This window comes from Sus scrofa, chromosome 4 (assembly GCF_054392235.1).
Source record: "Sus scrofa isolate SSC_HxYL_T2T_F1_AM1 chromosome 4, Sscrofa_HxYL_maternal_Yorkshire_Landrace_v2.0, whole genome shotgun sequence".
Lineage (NCBI taxonomy): Eukaryota > Metazoa > Chordata > Mammalia > Artiodactyla > Suidae > Sus > Sus scrofa.
In genome coordinates, this window is record NC_139386.1 from 31,311,585 (window position 1) to 31,328,485 (window position 16,901).

Consider the following 16,901-nt stretch of genomic DNA (forward strand, 5'->3'; position numbering starts at 1 on the left):
ACAGTTTTAAGCAACTCCCAGATCTCCACAATTTTCTCTTTATTTGAAGAAAAACACAAGACGAAAACATTTCTGACCACTTAAAAATCCTTATCCACCTCTGCCCTTTGGTAACCATAAGTTACCAAAGGGGACAGGTGGGAGGTGAGGGAGGGATGGACTAGAGTTTTGGGATTGGCATATATACCCTGAGATGTATGGTCCTGGCCAACAGGGAACCTTACCCAATATTCTGTGATAATCTGTGGGAAAAGAATCTGAACGAGAATGGATGTGTGTACATGTATAACTGAACCACTTTGGCGTACGTCAGAAATTAGCACAGCTTTATAAATCAACTATAATTCAGTAAAAATTTAAACAGGAAAAAAGTAAAAAAGGAAAAAAAATTCTCATAGATTTATACCAAATGAGATCAGAATGAGGCAATCATATCACTGCCAGATTGATCCCTTCAGCCAACATATATTTTTTTGTAAACTTCTAAGGGGAGCTAGTGCATGAAACCACATGTACATTTTACATGCTTTTCCATGTCTGTCAGCTCTCAGTGCCCAGGCATAGGAGGCTGGCTTGAGCAGTGCTGCTTTTCATGCATGCAGTAGGCCCTTTGCCCTCAGAGCTAAATGCATTTTCAACTTTTCTATTTCTTTCTCTTTCTACACAGCTAATGGCGTTATGGTTTATCACATTCTTGGTCTCTTTAGAATTATGCCCTGTGACTTTCCGGATGGCACCATGTGGGAGTAAATGATCCTACCACATCAGAAACATATCTAAGCTATGTAGACAGAGAGGATAGGAACCCAGAGAAGATCAGCTCGGTGACCCTTCTCCTGCGTCAAGGCAACTCACCCCCTTGCCTACCCTATCACAATATCTCTAAGTTAGCTGATGACATTTCATGAAAAAACCTCCACTCTTCTAAGAGTCTTTTTTTTTTCTCACTAAGTCTCCCTCTTACAGCTTTTCTTAATGTTTATTTTTTCAGTCTTTGAGGATGCTTGCCTTCCTGTTCAGTTTCAGCAGGCTTGAACATGGCCATAATTAAGTGCAAGACAGGTGCACAGAGTTAGGCATCTTGAGTCCATCATCTTGAGGCACTGCTGTGGTAGGGATATTAAAGTGAGGTCCCTGAGCACCTGGTACTTAGCAGGGACTCAGTAAATATTTGCTAAATGAGTGGATTTGTTTCCCTTCTTCTCCCCATGTAGACAATGGGTCAGCATGACTTCCTCTTCAGAAACTGGGCTAACTTACGTCAGAAGGGTTTTGTTTTTGTTGTTGTTTTGTTATTTTATTTTATTTTATTTATTTTTTTCCGCGTGATTTGTAAAGATTTTTTAATTCTATTTTATTTTCATTCTTCTTTACATAATGATTTTTATTTTTTTCCGCTATAGCTGGTTTATAGTGTTCTACGAATTTTCTACTGCACAGCATGGTAACCCAGTTACACATACATGTATACATTCTTTTTTCTCAAATTATCATGCTCCATCATAAGTAACTAGATACAGTTCCCAGTTTTTTTCAATAAATGTTAGTGGAATATAGTTGACTTAGAAAGTTGTGTTAGTTTCAGGTATATAGCAAAGTAAATCAGTTATACATGCACAACTGTTTGTTTTTATTCAGATTTTTTTCCCCATACAGGTTATTACATAGTATTGAGTAGATTGCCCTGTGCTATACAGGGTATACGGTAGGTTCTTGTTACCATCTATTTTATATATAGTCCGTGTATATATATCAACCCCAACCCCCTAATTTATCCCTCCCGCCCCACATTCCCCCTTTTAGTAACCATGAATTTGGTTGCAAAATCTTTGTTTTTAAAGTACTTTTGTATCATTTTTTTTGTTACAGTCCACATATTAGTGATCTCATATTATATTTGTCTTTCTCTGTCTGACTTCACATGGTATGAAAATTTAATGTGTGCAGGAGCCCAACCTTTGGCAATGGTTCCCTGGGTATTGTTTTTTTCAGTCTCCTGAAGGGGCTCGTCTCATGTCTGGGGTCTCACGTAGCAAAATCTCCTCCTCTAGCATCATTATATTTACGAAGAAAGGAATTTTTTTTTGTCTGTTTTGAGTTTGGGTTTTGTTTTTGTTTTTGCATTTTGGCTAACAAGTCAAAAATTTCCTCCTCGGGTTAATTTAAAAATTTCAGGTAGCTGCCATCTGGTCTCATGGATTTAACTGCATTTAGTTTGTTCATAATTTCCAGAATAGCCTGGGCATTTGCCAATGTTTGCTCAAGCACCTCCTACCTGTATGCTGCAAAAAGCATCTCTCAGAGTACGAAAACTCTTAATAACTTCTTCCCTAAAGATGTTGACCAGTAATTTGTTTACCCCGCTGCTATCTGTTCTTTTCCTTTAAAATGCCCTGCATACCATGATGCTCATCAAGTCACTGACTTCTGTCTCTAAACACACAGCTCTCACATTAGAGCCTGGATGGTCGTTTTTTGTCTTTATTTCTCACTTATACCATACCCACTACATCCTACTATGCTGAAGTTCCTTTCACTCTGCCTAGATTAATTTTTTACAAGGGAATATCCCTAAGATAATGTCTTCAGATTTTCCAGCTAAGATGTCAAGGGTTTTGTTTGTTTGTTTATAAATATACAGTCATTTGGATGGCATATTTTTTTTTACCTTTTATTTATTTTTTCTCTGTACAGCATGGTGACCCAGTCACACATACAGATTAATGGATTTGAATGTAGTTTCACTGAAATTGTCTACATTTTTGTCTCTGTATTTTACAAAAGTACCTATTTATAAGAGAAATATACATACTTATAGTGTAATGGATTTCAATAAGACATAAGACAAAATGTTTGATGATGCAAATAAGGGCAAATAGAACACTGGGATTGATGATTATATAAGTCTTAGAAGTTTAGGAGTCTGGTGAAGGGAAAAAAAATGTCCTTAAATGCCTTTGAACATAGCAGGCATGAAATAATTATGGGATTGAGTCAACCTTAAGGAAGGCCTCTAGAGTCAGGCCACAAGGCTTTGCAATTGACCTTATGCTGACTGAACAATCATTCACATGAAGAACTGATATAATTTGGGGAATTTTTGGGTACAAAAACAGCATTAAAAAAGGAATCAGCCTATGGTCTTTTTACATGAAGAGTGTCTTCTTGGGTGTCAGGACTTTTTTTTTTTAATTTAAGAAGGACACTGTCAAACTGTAGTATAACAGGACAAGTGTTACTAAGTGACAACTGGCCTGAAAACAAGATGACGTGGCCAAAGTGGGAACATGAACGATGACCTCAAATACTTGTGGGAGGAAATGGGGAATAGGAATTAATCACAATTTAGCTCTAGAAAAACATACCTAGGGTCAATAATTGGAACTTAAGAAACTTTCAGTTTCAGTTCCACACCTAAAAGCTTTTAAAGGTTGTTCCAACCAAGCAGTGATGTCATCCTGTGAGAGAGTGAGCTCCCTGTCACCAGAGCTGTTAAAACACATGCTGAATAAAACTGTCAGAAAATCCCATCACATTGGAAGTTAAAATAGGCTCATTATTTTCAGCTCCAAATCAGAGATGCTTCCAGTTGGGTTAATCCCCTTTTTTTACAACTGGAGGAGTAAGGCTGATTTTAAGTCTGCCCTCACCTGTGAAACCCACTCAGGAATTCTCCGCACTTACCAGTTACAGAAATTTCATTTACCCAGATGATTGTGGGTTAACATTCCCTGGTTCTGATCTCTAGAGGAAATGTTAAGGAACACAGCATATCCACAGGGGCCTGAACCTGGTTCATGGTGTCATGGCTGCTAGCTGTCTCCTTTCTTTATTGGTAATGACCCTACTGGAGGAGGGCCATTTTCACCATCACTCCTGCTAGGGAAGCTGCCGCAGACACTTTTGCTTGGTTGACCTGCCTCCTCTTTTCAACCCTCTCTTCCTGACCCCCTTCTGGGTTGTCATGAAATAGAAGCAGAGCCCTATGATGAGATTCCTGGAAAAGCCTTTGCTTTCCTGATCCAGGCATTTCCAGTTCCTCCTTCTTCAGAATTTAATCATGAACCATGATGATAGAATCACAGCAGCTAATGTGCAGGCATGAGGGAAAAACCCTGGAGGATTGTAAAGACAGCAGCTCCAACAGCAACTGCCTTACAAACACTCTCTTTCTGTTTGTTTAAATATTTCTTAGAATTCTTTGGTGCCAACAGCTAAAAGCATTCATGGCTAAGACATGATCCTTCATGATTTCTCCCCTTGGGAATGCAATATTTCCAGTCATGTGATAGTTTGAGCAACTTGTACCACTAATTCTTTAAAGCAACCCTCATCTGTTACTAAGAGGTCTGAGGACCATTTGAGATGTTTACAGAATCACAGAATCTTAGACTTAGAAGGAAACTTCAGAGCTCATTGAATTCGAAAAGTGTACAAGTGCAAGAATTTTCCAAGATCCCTGGTAAATGGTCATGCATTCACACAGGAATTGGTAAATTATTAACTAAGTGCCTATTAGATTTAAATGTCTTCATTAAGTACCTACCAAGGTGCTCTTTGAATTGTACTGACTGATAGAAATTCTTTGTTATGAATCAAAATATTTTGATTTTATAAAGGACGTCATTTTAAAAATCTTGCTTTTGCAAAGTATATCATCTCTGAGATAGCTATTAATATAATTTATTGGAAAATGACTTGTCATGGTGGAAATCTCATGATCTTCGAAGTAGAAGTCTGCAAAAACTGCCGGCATTGCCTCTTACTAGCTGCATGACTCTGGGCAAGTTATTTGTGCTAGTGATTCTGCTTGCTCCCACCTCCCTGAATCCTGCTTACTGAACTTCTCAGAGTGCACCACTTAGGCTCCCTTTTTACTGGGTGGGTTTAGTCAGTGGGAGGCACCTGCCGGAGACTGGAAGGAGAAATAGTAGAGGTCAGGGTACTTGTTCCCCTAAAGATTTCCTCCATTTCCCACAGTTCTGCCAGTAGCTGGTTCCCTCTATGGTTCACCTCCTAGAGGATGGCCTTGCTCTTCCCTCAAGCCTACATGTGAGTCTAGTAACATCCATCTCTTCCCTTTTCCCTTTGAGTCCAGGTGTGGTGGAGGCTCCCTGCTGTGGCAGGTTCCTGTTGACATTATTCTAAATTCTTTCCAAGTCCTTCACCATCCGTTATAGGTTTCCTTACCCATTTACACCTTTGAAAACTGTCCCTTCTGATATGACATGTTTCCAGTGGGTCCATAACTTCTACATTATAAACCTCTCTGAGCCGCCACTTACTCATGAACATGGGGATACTAAGAGCCACTTCAAGGAGTTCCTGTGAGGGATTAAATGTCATTACCTCTGCAGTCCAGTCCAGTGTCTGGCACATAGTAAGTGTTCCATAAATGTAAGACTATAAATAATAGAGTTGAAGACATAATTAGCATAATTAGCATAGTGGGGAGGGAACCAAGAGCACTCCCATTTTTACATACTGGCAGGAGCCTTTTTCCAACATAAATACAGCCTAATACGTAGGAGTAGAAAGAATGTGCAATAATATCAATGGCTGTGGGTGTAATAAGGAGCAGTGCTTCCTTAAGATGCTCACTCTCCCCTACCAAGCCCATCTATCTTTTTCTCCCTGGGTGTCTGTTCACTCAAGGATGACTAATAGGTAACACTTCACAAGCTGAAAGCAAAGCACCTTCATTCATTTTATGACCAGTATAACTACCTGAAAAAAGACAACTTAAAATGCTGTATCACCTCCATTGATTCTGTTTTTATATTCGGCCAAATTAAATGCCAATTAGCAGGTACACGCCTTAACAGAAGGACCATCTTTATGTACATTATTTTCAAAGTGCATCTTCTTCCCTTAGAGTTTGCACATACTTCTACATTTAGCTTTTGAAACTGTTTTGTAGTGAGATGCTTCCTTATGGCTCTTCTCTGTGAGACTTTTTGACCCCCAGCATCTTACAGAGTTACCCTTAACACAGTAGGCACTCAATAAATGTTTGTGGAGTAAATGGTACACGTGAGTTAGCAAGGACTATTACTTTTATTGAGGTTCCAGAGGAAGACACAGATGGCTAGGCAGATGGCATGTAAGGTCATGCAATGCCTTCCCAGGGAGCCTGAAGTTATTCACAGAAAGCCATTGCATCACCACTGTGACCAGCTTGAGAGCTCCCGTGAATCTGAGCAGACACATTAGCTCGCAATGGGATGATTAGTGGAAGAGACTTCAACATCCTGTCCCTGCTTCAAAAAGACAGCAAAGAAAAGTAGAAGAAATAATGGCCTGAGGATACCAGCATAGGTCAGTGAGAGATACATCTTGAGTTGAACCATGATTAGGGTCAAGTGTACAAAAAATGATGTAGTACTTTTTTCTTCCCAACTCAGATCTTTTGGAGTCAGATGATAAGCATGCTAAAATAATGAATAAAGCCAAAAAATGTGATTATGAACAATTTGAAGTCATGATCGAAAACATATCAGTGAACAAATCCAAAGTCTGCTGAGAATTCCTTCATGGAGATGACATGCTATTATGTTGATGGCTGTCATCATTCAAAAGTTATGCAGTGGTTTAAACAATATAAGAACTAAATATGTCCTGATTGATTAGTCATAGCGCAAAGGGAATAGCATTTGTAGTCTTTATCCTTCAAACCTTATTTTTTTAATTTTTATTTTTTTATTATTATTATTATTTTGCTTTTTAGAGCCACACCTGAGGCATATAGAAATTCCCAGGCTAGGGGTCAAATCAGAGCTGTAGCCCCTGGTCTACACCACAGCCACAGCAATGCGGGATCCTAGCCACATCTATGACCTACACCACAGCTCATGGCAGTGCAGGATCCTTAACCCACTGAGCGAGGCCAGGGATTGAACTCCGAACCCTGGTCCTCATGGATCTTAGTTGGGATCGTTAACCGCTGAAGGGAATTCCCCAAACCGCATGAAGGGAACTCCCCAAACCTTATTTTTGATGCCCTAAATCTTTCCTATCAATTGCCTTCCAGTGCACTGCATTATATCTGGCTTCTGACATGGCTATACCCCTGCTCCAAATGCTTTCCTCTCCTTTTTATCCACCTAAATTTTGAATGGAAAGCCTTCCATGGTTATAGTAATAATCCCACCTATGTGCTTCCACTGTGAAAATACCTTTTCACAGTAGATTTTTGCAGTAACTTGAGTAAATATTCTCACCAATCAAAGTTACAGTTAGGCAGTTAAAAGTATTTTGAAACAGTCTTGTTACAGAGAATTCCTCTAGTATTTTGTTATTTTTTCCCCAATAGTCACAGTAGTACTAGAGGTACCCTGAAAAGATTATCTCGCTCCATTTATATTCTTCCCCATTTCCATTATGAAGCAGTTTTATTTTATTTTATTATTTTATTTTTTAGGACCATATCCATGGCATATGGAGGTTCTCAGGCTAGCAGTTGAATCAGAGCTACAGGTGCTGGCCTACACCACAGTCACAGCAACGTGGGATCCGAGCCTTGTCTGTGACCCATACCACAGCTCATGGCAACCCTGGATCCTTAACCCACTGAGGGAGGTCAGGGATCAACATCCTCATGGATACTAGTCAGGTTCACCACCACTGAACCACAATGGGAACTGCCATGAAGCAGTTACCTTCTTATGGATGCTTTGATGTAATTTACAGGACATAAAATATAGGCTTTATTCCCTCAGCTTCTGGTGGTACTGCTGGTGGGCAGCCCCTGCCTGTCCACCTTCCTTGGCAATGGCCTCAGCTGAAGAGAGCCACCCAAGGAAGCTGGCTTTCTGTGGTGACCCAGCCTCCTTTCTCCAACTTGGGACAGCTCTGAAGAGTGTTTTCACCTTTAGGACTCCCCAGAGGGTTGACTGAGGCTCTGGCTGGGGCTGCATTGCTGCTCTATTTCTCCCTCTGCCCAAATCTGCTTGCTTCCCTCTCTTTCCCTTCCACAGGGACTGAGCCCATGAGGTCTTCCCAATAAACCTCCTGGACACAAATCTCCATCTCAGAATCAAGGGAATCAATCTGTGAGAGTTAGTGATAGGAGTGGCCTGAGAAACACACAGGCAGATGGGATTTGGGGCAGAACTGCATAGCTACATGCTGGCCAACGAAGACCCATTGCTGGTGGTAGGCAGAGCACAGAGAGCTCCCAGTACAAGACAGTGTAATTGTGAAGACTTTCACCTTGGACAACAGGGATAACTTACAGGTAGAAGGGAATGCACTAGCTGGTATGGTGTGTAAAGTTTGAGAAGGGAAAATAGCAACTATGAGGAGGGTGAGTTGGTTGGCTTTGGCTAAACTTGATGGATGCTTTGGAAAAATACAACAAAAAGCTGAGAATAATTACTCTTCACTTAAAAGTTAAGTTTGAAAGCCGGAGGGCCCCTCTGGTAGCAACAAAGAGGCTCTCATCTTCTGCAGCAGAAGAGCAGAGAAATCGAGGCCTAGAGAGTAGTTGGGCTCCACAAAGGTCCAAATCCTTCCAGGGAAGGTTGGCTGCACCAAGAAGGTTGGCTGGACCCTGGTTGAAGGAAAAAAATGAACCATGTCCTGTGGGACGGGATTGATGTCCTAGGAATTTTGAATTCCCAGATTTCCTTGAGTCCTTTGGGCCTATTAAAAAAGGCTTATTTCGCCACATTAAAAATGAGGAAGCCTCTGCCATTTGGAAATGAGGCATCTCCCCTCAAAGATAACATGTGTCTCTCCATTTCCCCAGGACCTGCCCTCAACACCCATCCATCTACTAGGCAATATTAAGACTGAGTTACATCATACCAGCAGCTACGGACATGCCAAGGGAGGAAAGGGATTCCAGATCTAAATGGTCACAGGAGCCACTAACATGTACCCTGAGGACCTTGGGGGAGGACATAGGACCCTGGATTTGTACAGTGTTTGATCAAGTTGAGAAAACCATACAGGATATATAATGGAGAGTTTATTTATTTATTTGGGATCACTCTCTTAGGATAGACAACTGAACACCCTGGCAAGGACTTGGGAAAATAATGAGGACAAAGTACTAGTCATGGACCACATATGACATACAGATGCCAAAATTTCCAAGACATATAGTACAAAGGGATTAAAAGGCTCAGATATGTGGGTATAGTATATTCACTATTCTCAGTATAGTATATTACTTCTTACCTAGTAAGAGGAATATATTATGGTAGAGGGAATATGCCAAGAATGTGTTTTGTAAGGCCAGAGTTCTCACAGGAGACCAGGTTCCGTAGAAGAGCCTGGAGGACACACCATTCACCAAAGCAACACAGAGTGTCCTGGTAGAGGGGAACTGGCATCAGTTGAAATGTCAGAGGTGGGCATCTGTGTAGGCTAGGGATAATGGCAAGGTTTGCAGCAGGAAGGCAAAGCAACAGAGTTCAGTGGCACCATTTATCTGCTGGAAATCAGGTAGACACGTTTTAATCAGTGGAAAATTTGAAAGGGCTTCCAGGTGGGGCCTGACTCTCAGAGTTACAGAAGTTATTAATATAACATAGTTCCCCTAGGCATCCAATATAAATAGGCAACTAGCAAAAGTACTACACAAAGTGTGCAATTAAAAGAAATTAAGAATGATCCAGTTCTGTGAAAAATACCATTGGTAATTTAATAGGGATTGCCTTGAATCTGTAGATTGCCTTGGGCAGTACAGTCGTTTCAACAATATTCATTCTTCTAATCCAAGAACACAGTATATCTTTCCATCTATATGTGTTGTCTTTATTTTTTTCATGAGTGTTTCATAGTTTTCAGAGTATAGGTCTTTTACCTCCCTAGATTTAGTTCTAGGTATTTTACTCTTTTTTTTTTTTTTAATGCAATGGCAGATAGGATGAATTATTGGGAAGCGGAGGGCTTCTCAGTTACGAAGCTCCTCAGTCCCTAGTCTTAAGCTACTAAGTTTGGGGATCGTTTGTTACACAGCAATAGATAACTGATACAGCTACTCTGGTCATTTTGTGCATAAGCCCACAGAACAAGCATTAGGGTGAATCAACTTCCTAATTAGGAAACAGTTTTTTTCAGAGTGAGAGGTTTTGGTGAGAATTCATATGAAAAAACACTTGTCCTGAAAAACGCTTATCCTCCTACACTCCATCTAGCCATAGCTTCTCTCCAATCTTGTTTGTCACTGATGTCTTTTTTTTTTGCTCCCAAATCAACAACCATCAAGCCAAACCCTTTGTTCTTCATAAATTGGTGTAGATTTTGTTTTCAGACGAGTCTTTTAGGCAAAGAAGACAAAGATACTTTTTGCCCAAGGTTATGCCTATTAATACTTGCCTTACCCACTGGCTTTCAAGTGATGCTTACAACTCTGGTGTTCCACTTTCAGCCGATGCCAGCACACTGAGCAGGATCATCTCTAGACCACACAGCTGAGGGTGGAGGAGGGAGAGCTGGTGTGTCAGGACTAGACACACAGGCCCATGCCTTGAGATGAAAATTGAGATTTGAGGGTCTCTTTTGATTTTTCAGCTGACAAGGGCTATTAAAAATCCTCATTACACCTGGCCCTACAGTCATTCAGTACCTGTGGTCCTTCACAGACCATTGGTGACATTGACCTCCAAATTTTGCTTTTTGTGAGCATTTCATTCTAAAGGAACTCAGGGGACAATTTTATTAGATGTTTTGTCATGGCAGGCCATAGACTCTTATTTTCTGTCCCTTATAAGTGACAAGATGTCCTCTACCACCCAGATGTCTTGGAGGTTCTATGCTGTAGCCACTCCTGGTACCATTTTCTATAAAGTCAGGATTATTACCACCAACAGAAGTAAGTTTTAGCTGAGTTGAACTGAAAAATAATTGACTGAATAGATATGGGGTTACTTGAAGAATTTTTGGCAAAAACAAGGAACCAGCCGGAAAAAGGGCAAGTATAAAAAGCAATGGTTAAAATCATAAAGGAAAACCAGTTTTAAGAAGCAGTCCAGTGAAGAGACTAGTTCTAATGCCATCAGGCATGGATGCTGCAGCTTGCACCCACAATATTGCTGGCACTGAGCACTGGCTGTCATCATGGTGACACTGCCAAGCCTACCTCTGGACGTCGGATGTTGTTGCTACTGCTTCTGCCACAGAAATAATCTCCCTACTTCCTTTCTGTCACTAGTTCCCTACTCTAGATCCAAGTCAGGTACTTTTATTTTTTCTTTTTAGGGTCACACCCATGGCATATGGAAGTTTCTGGGCTAGGGGTTGAATTGGAGCTTCAGCACCACAACCATGGCAACACCAGATTTGAACCACATCTGTGACCTACTCTGCAGCTTGTGGCAACACTAGATCATTTAACCCACTGAGCAAGGCCAGGGATCGAACCTGCATCAAGTCAGGTGCATTCAACTGGCTGAGCCTGATCACAAGTCTGCTCTGTAGCTGCCTCAGAGGCAGGCCTGGCCTTTTTGGCTTTTATAGTAGAAGATGGACCCTGCTTCCTGTTAATACGCACGTTCAGATAATTTCTGAAATACAGATGGGAGGTCAGATATTAGACAAGGAAGAAAAAGACAAATGCCCTCTAAGACCCCTCTGCTGCATTTGTCCCTAGTTCACTTCCCCTGCTATATTATATGTCAGCCTTCTTCAGGAATTCGTTGATGCTTTAAGATTTGGGATAATTTCTAATCTTGAATTGAACTTCTGCAGGCTAAACTTCTGATGTGCTCTGAATAAGTACAAAGCAGACTAACCAAGTAAAGAATTGCATTTTTTTTTTCAGGTGGTGACATCTGTACCAGAGCAGCTCTATGTTATAGGAACACACAAATGTTTTGAGTTCAAGAGTTATTTGTTTCAGCAACTGAATTCTACAGTTTCACAGAGTTAGAAATTGGCACTGTAATGTATGAATAAAAATGAGTTATGAAAAAGAACTGCATCAGAACCATTAGAAATGAAGTTGACAAAATCAGATGAATAAAACTGAGTGAATATAGTTTGAAGATATTAGAATCTGAACTTAAGATCTTTCGTAAAACAGTGAGTTATAATGAAAGAAAAATAATTTTACATCTCTGAGACAACTTCAAATGAGATGTTTAAATATAATTTGGCCTCTGACCTCCTTTTCACGCATGAATAACACTAAATGTGGAGACGAGATGAATACCTGAGCACAGACATGGAAGCTGAAATGATGGATTTAAAAAATCTCTTTTACATATGGCTGATGGCATTCATGGCTAAAAGGAAGTTGCCACAGATCTGTCCTACGACCTGGGCTTGCCTCACCATTCTGCTTCAGGTCGATGTGCCAACAAAGGCTATAATTAGACTTTTTTTTTTCTGTACAGATACATGAATGAGTGGGCAGTCAGGTATTGAGCAAACCTGGAAAGGTCGTCGTACCCTTCAGATTCATTGCAAACAGCATGCAGTAGGCCTGAAACACAGGTTCTAATACAGAATGATGCAGGGAAATCACTGATGGGCCTGACACATGCTCACAGAAACAAGTGTCTCCAGAATTATTCCTCCCAGGCCTAGTCAGGCTGCCTTTACCAAGTCACCTTGGTAAATACTAGTGGTATTTTCAAGGTCACCTGTCATCTCTTCCTATAGGAGTCATCTTTTTATGTATATATGTGTGTGTGTGTCTATGTGTGTGTATGTGTGTATGTATCTATCATCATTTATCCACCGTTGATTATAGAGTAATACAACCACAAAGAGAAAAAGAATAAATTATGTACCCATTTTCCAGCTTCAATAAGGATCAATTTGTGGCCACTGCTACCCTTCCCATATTATTTTGAAACAAATACCTTTCTACTTAATTGTATCTGTAAATATTCTAGTAGATATCTCTAAATGCTAATAACTTGTATAAATCATAACTTCAATAACATTATTATCAATAAAATTTAAAATGTTTCCTTAGTATATCAAATATCCAGCCAGTGTTCTAATTTCCAATTATCTCATAAATATCATTAGTATGAGTAAGTTTTGGGGGAAGCAATGGAATCAAAATCCAGACTATGGCATTATGGTTAGGCATTATGATTGGTTGAGATGTTTCTTTAGCCTTTCCCCATTTGTAAATTCCCCTTTTTTCTCCTCCTACCAGTTTGCAATTTATTTCTTTAAGAAACCAGGTCATTTATCCTGTGGAGTTTCCTAGCCTGGAGCTGTAAGTTTTTGAGAACAAAAATAGTAGTAGATGAGGTGTGAATGTTCGCAGCCTTGTGCTTCTGGCCCCTAAGAGAAGTCTGACTTTGCCATATAAGTTCTTGGGGTTTTGTGCAATTAACAGAATTGGGCAATCACAGAAGAGTAATGGGCTTGGGGAAAACCAGGATGGGGAACTGGCCTCCAAAAGTGACAAATAGAGTTTCCCTGGTGGAAGAAAAAAGAATGAAGGTAAAGATACTCAAAGGAGAAAGAAAATGAAGCACTAGAAGGAACTTAGACTGTGGCTATGAGCAACTGTAGACTGGAATTAAAACTGGGAGAGAAAGAGGTTTTGAGGAATAGCTGACATCTCTATGGAAAAGATTAAAGACAGAAAGAGACGCTTTACAATTTTTTTGATGTAAATTAAATATATGCTAATCTCACTCGAACTTTTGCATTTTTAGAAGCCAAGGAAATATTGGAATTACAATTTATGATTTTTTTTTCATTTGTTTTTCTTTTCTTCTTCTTTCTTTTTAATGGGACATTGAGTAGAAGCTGGACTGTGTGGGTCACAATCACCTTCCTTTGATCTACTTCTTTAGTTTCCTATTCTCAGAATGGTGTCTTTTCCCACACTCCCCATACCTATGGGTAGCTAAAAATCAATGTCTGCCCCTGAATCTTTTTTCCTCACTCTGCCCTATTCGGTAGGACCTTGAATCAGTTGATAAGCTTTTGGATCCAAGTAGGAAAAACCTTGACGCAAAATCATAAAATCAAAGCAAATTTATAATGTCATATTAACAAGGAGGTCTGAAGTAGGGCAAATTATTTAAATATCTCCCATCAGCTTTATCCCAAACAGCTCAGTGGTGCCCTCCTTTCCTCCTTTCATGGTCTTAAGATGGCGGCAAAGTTTCAGACCATCAAATTGTCACCAAACAATATCCAGAAGCAGGAAATAATATATTTTTTAAAAGTTTCTCTTTAAGAGCAAATAACCTTTGCAAAATGCCTAGCTCCTTTACCCGTCCTGTCTGATTCTCCAGAATGGGGTGCCATACCTCATTCTAAGTCAGTCACTGGTAAGGGAAATAGAATGAGCAGGATTCCATTGGCTGGGACTAGTCCAGACCCACACTCTTGAGGCTGGGGATTCTGACACCTTCTAAGAGCACAAAGCCATGTGGAGAGCAAACATCTGAACAGGGGTCTGTTGTTACAGAAGGCTGAGGCAGGGTGAGGGAGTCCATTTGCTGAAGCGTCTATTAATGTCTGCTTTGGGTGTTATCAGGCACCGAAGATATAGGAACAAAAATCTACTACAGAAATAAGTAGAGGGGAGAAAGCCTCTTATTAGAGACTTATTGGAAACCTCTTTCCCCCAAACTCTGGCCCCAGACATCCTCCAGCTTTAAGTATCTTAACACTGTAAAGTTTAAAATATTTTACTGATGGGAATGAAGTGATTGAAGAGGTTATCAGTTTTATCAGAACAGTACATTGGAGGACAAGCCTAGGGAGGGTCCATTTCAGCCTGGGAGGTGGAAAGTTTCAGTTTTTTTTCAGACTCAGAAGGGCCAGAGCTGGGCTCAGAAGAGAGAAAGCAAAATTAAGATGGGTAAAGGAATCCTTTTCATGCCTTGGTCGTGCTCGGTGCGGCAGGGATTCAGAATAGACAGTGTGATAAGAAAGGGAGGAGGAGGCACATTTGAGTGGAATATCTATTTTGATGTATCCCTTAGAACCTTGGCACAATGATAGCACCTGAATAGGAAAGAAAGAAAGTAGAGAAAAAGAGGAACCCAGTCTCCAGTGCAGCTTTCTCAGAAGAGGCAAGGGAGAAGGAAGAAAGTTCTGATAAGCAGGCTTGATTATGTAGGATTCCAGAAACAAAAATTACCATTTCTCATTCATTCTTTCATTTATTTAACAAATATCCCAAACTCATACCCTTAGTACTTCCCCTCTACATACGCTCAGTCTTGTTTCCGTAAATAAACCAAGGGCTATTTCTGATATAATTAAGGAAGATACTTATATCTAATTATCCTCTAGGTATAACATTCATTACCTCTTTGGTCCTAAGTGAGCCTTACTCTCTATTGAGACAGAGTACTTTTTCTATTCCTAAAAAGCGTTCAGACATGTACTTGATCAGATGTCAACAATCTAAATGTCCATCAACAAAATGAATGGATAAAGAAGATGTGGTACATATGTACAATGGAATGTTACTCAGACATAAAAAAGAATGAAATAATATAATTTGAAGCAACTTGGATGGATCTAGAGATTATCATACTAAGTGAAGAAAATCAGAGAAAGACAAATATCATGTGATATCACGTACATGTGGAATCAAACAATGTTACAAATAAAACTTATTTACAAAACAGAAACAGACTCACAGACTTTGAAAACAAACTTACAGTTACTGAAGTGGTGGCGAGGGGTGGATTGGGAACTCTAACCAAAAGAATCTGAAAAGGAATGGATATGTGTTTATGTAAAAATGAGTCACTTTATTGTAGAGCATGAATTATCACAACATTATAAATCAACTATATTTCAATAAATCTTCAAAAAATGGGGAAAAAAAGATTATTTCCTCCCTCTCTCTCTTTCTCTCTCCGTCTCCCTCCGTTTCTCTCTCTCTCTCTTTAATGCTACAGGCTTTCCCTGGATAATTTCATTTACTCTCAGTCTTTAAACTCCATTTATCCATTGATGACTTTAATACTGGTATATTTATTCCAAATTTCTTTCCTTTATTAAGCCTTAAAACCAACTGCTAAGTTAACATGTATAGCTGAAAATTTCACAGGTTTCTCACATTCTCAATCTTCCACCAAAATGGATCTGCTCATCTTTGTTCCCTACTGGACCCTTCTCATGTTAATCAGAATATAAAAACATTTGTTAATTCATTTAGTCTATCAAACTTGATGCTAGGTGCTTTGGGTAATCTGATGATGCATATGTCAAAATTCCCTTAAGAACTTACTCTTTATTTTTTTTACCTTCTAATGAAAAAAGAGAGAAAAAAAATCAGTAATAGCTCTCTTCTTTGTTTTCTAAATGATGCATTCTGGCCAACATATTTAAAGGGGCATATGTTTTAATTAGTGTTGGTTTAAAAAAAACAACACGTCTGCTTTATTTCAGCAGAAATGGCTTAAGTAAGGAATTGGGGTTATGCCAAATAAAGTCAATTACTTAAGAAATAAAAGGCATGATGAAGCAATGTTATTTTTATCAAGATGATTGGTGTGATTGGTGGTGACCTTGAAAGATTTCACAGAGTTTTAAAATTGGCATAAATTAGGGCGATAAGATGGAGAAAGCAATAGTTCATCTGTATTAAGTGGAAAAAATGTCTCAACAAGAAGATAATTCAAGTGGGCAAAAATGAATTCAGAAAGAAGACTTGGATCACCTAATTAGCTTTCAGGGAATCAGTTTACTTTCTCATCTGATAAAATCTTTCATGACAATATGATATGAAGGATAATATTCTCTGTTATTTCTAAGTATAAAAACTTCCTATACTGTAATTTCTTAATGAAGATGACTTGCAGATAATGTCTAAATTATGATTTCCAGGAAATGTTTTTATAGACATGGGTTAGTGATCATCACAAAATAGTGAAAGTAAAATATCTAATGTGACTAAATAATAAGGAATAAGAAAAAGTGGGTGTTTGTGATGAAGTCTTCAAGGGCACAGA

General features: G+C 39.4%; 1 protein-coding gene across 5 annotated transcripts in view; it reads right to left on the reverse strand.

Annotated features, from left to right (window-relative positions):
* Positions 1-16,901, reverse strand: part of LOC146403748 (uncharacterized) — a 286,927-nt gene that overhangs the window by 22,944 nt on the left and 247,082 nt on the right. For all 5 annotated transcript variants that reach the window (XR_014843506.1, XR_014843502.1, XM_085021891.1 and 2 more), the window contains one exon: positions 15,603-15,653. Coding sequence is in view for 1 of the 5 variants with exons in the window: in XM_085021891.1 (XP_084878017.1) it covers positions 15,640-15,653 (14 nt within the window). In the remaining 4 variants the exon portion in view is untranslated. Of the gene's footprint in view, positions 1-15,602; positions 15,654-16,901 lie in introns of those variants that run through there.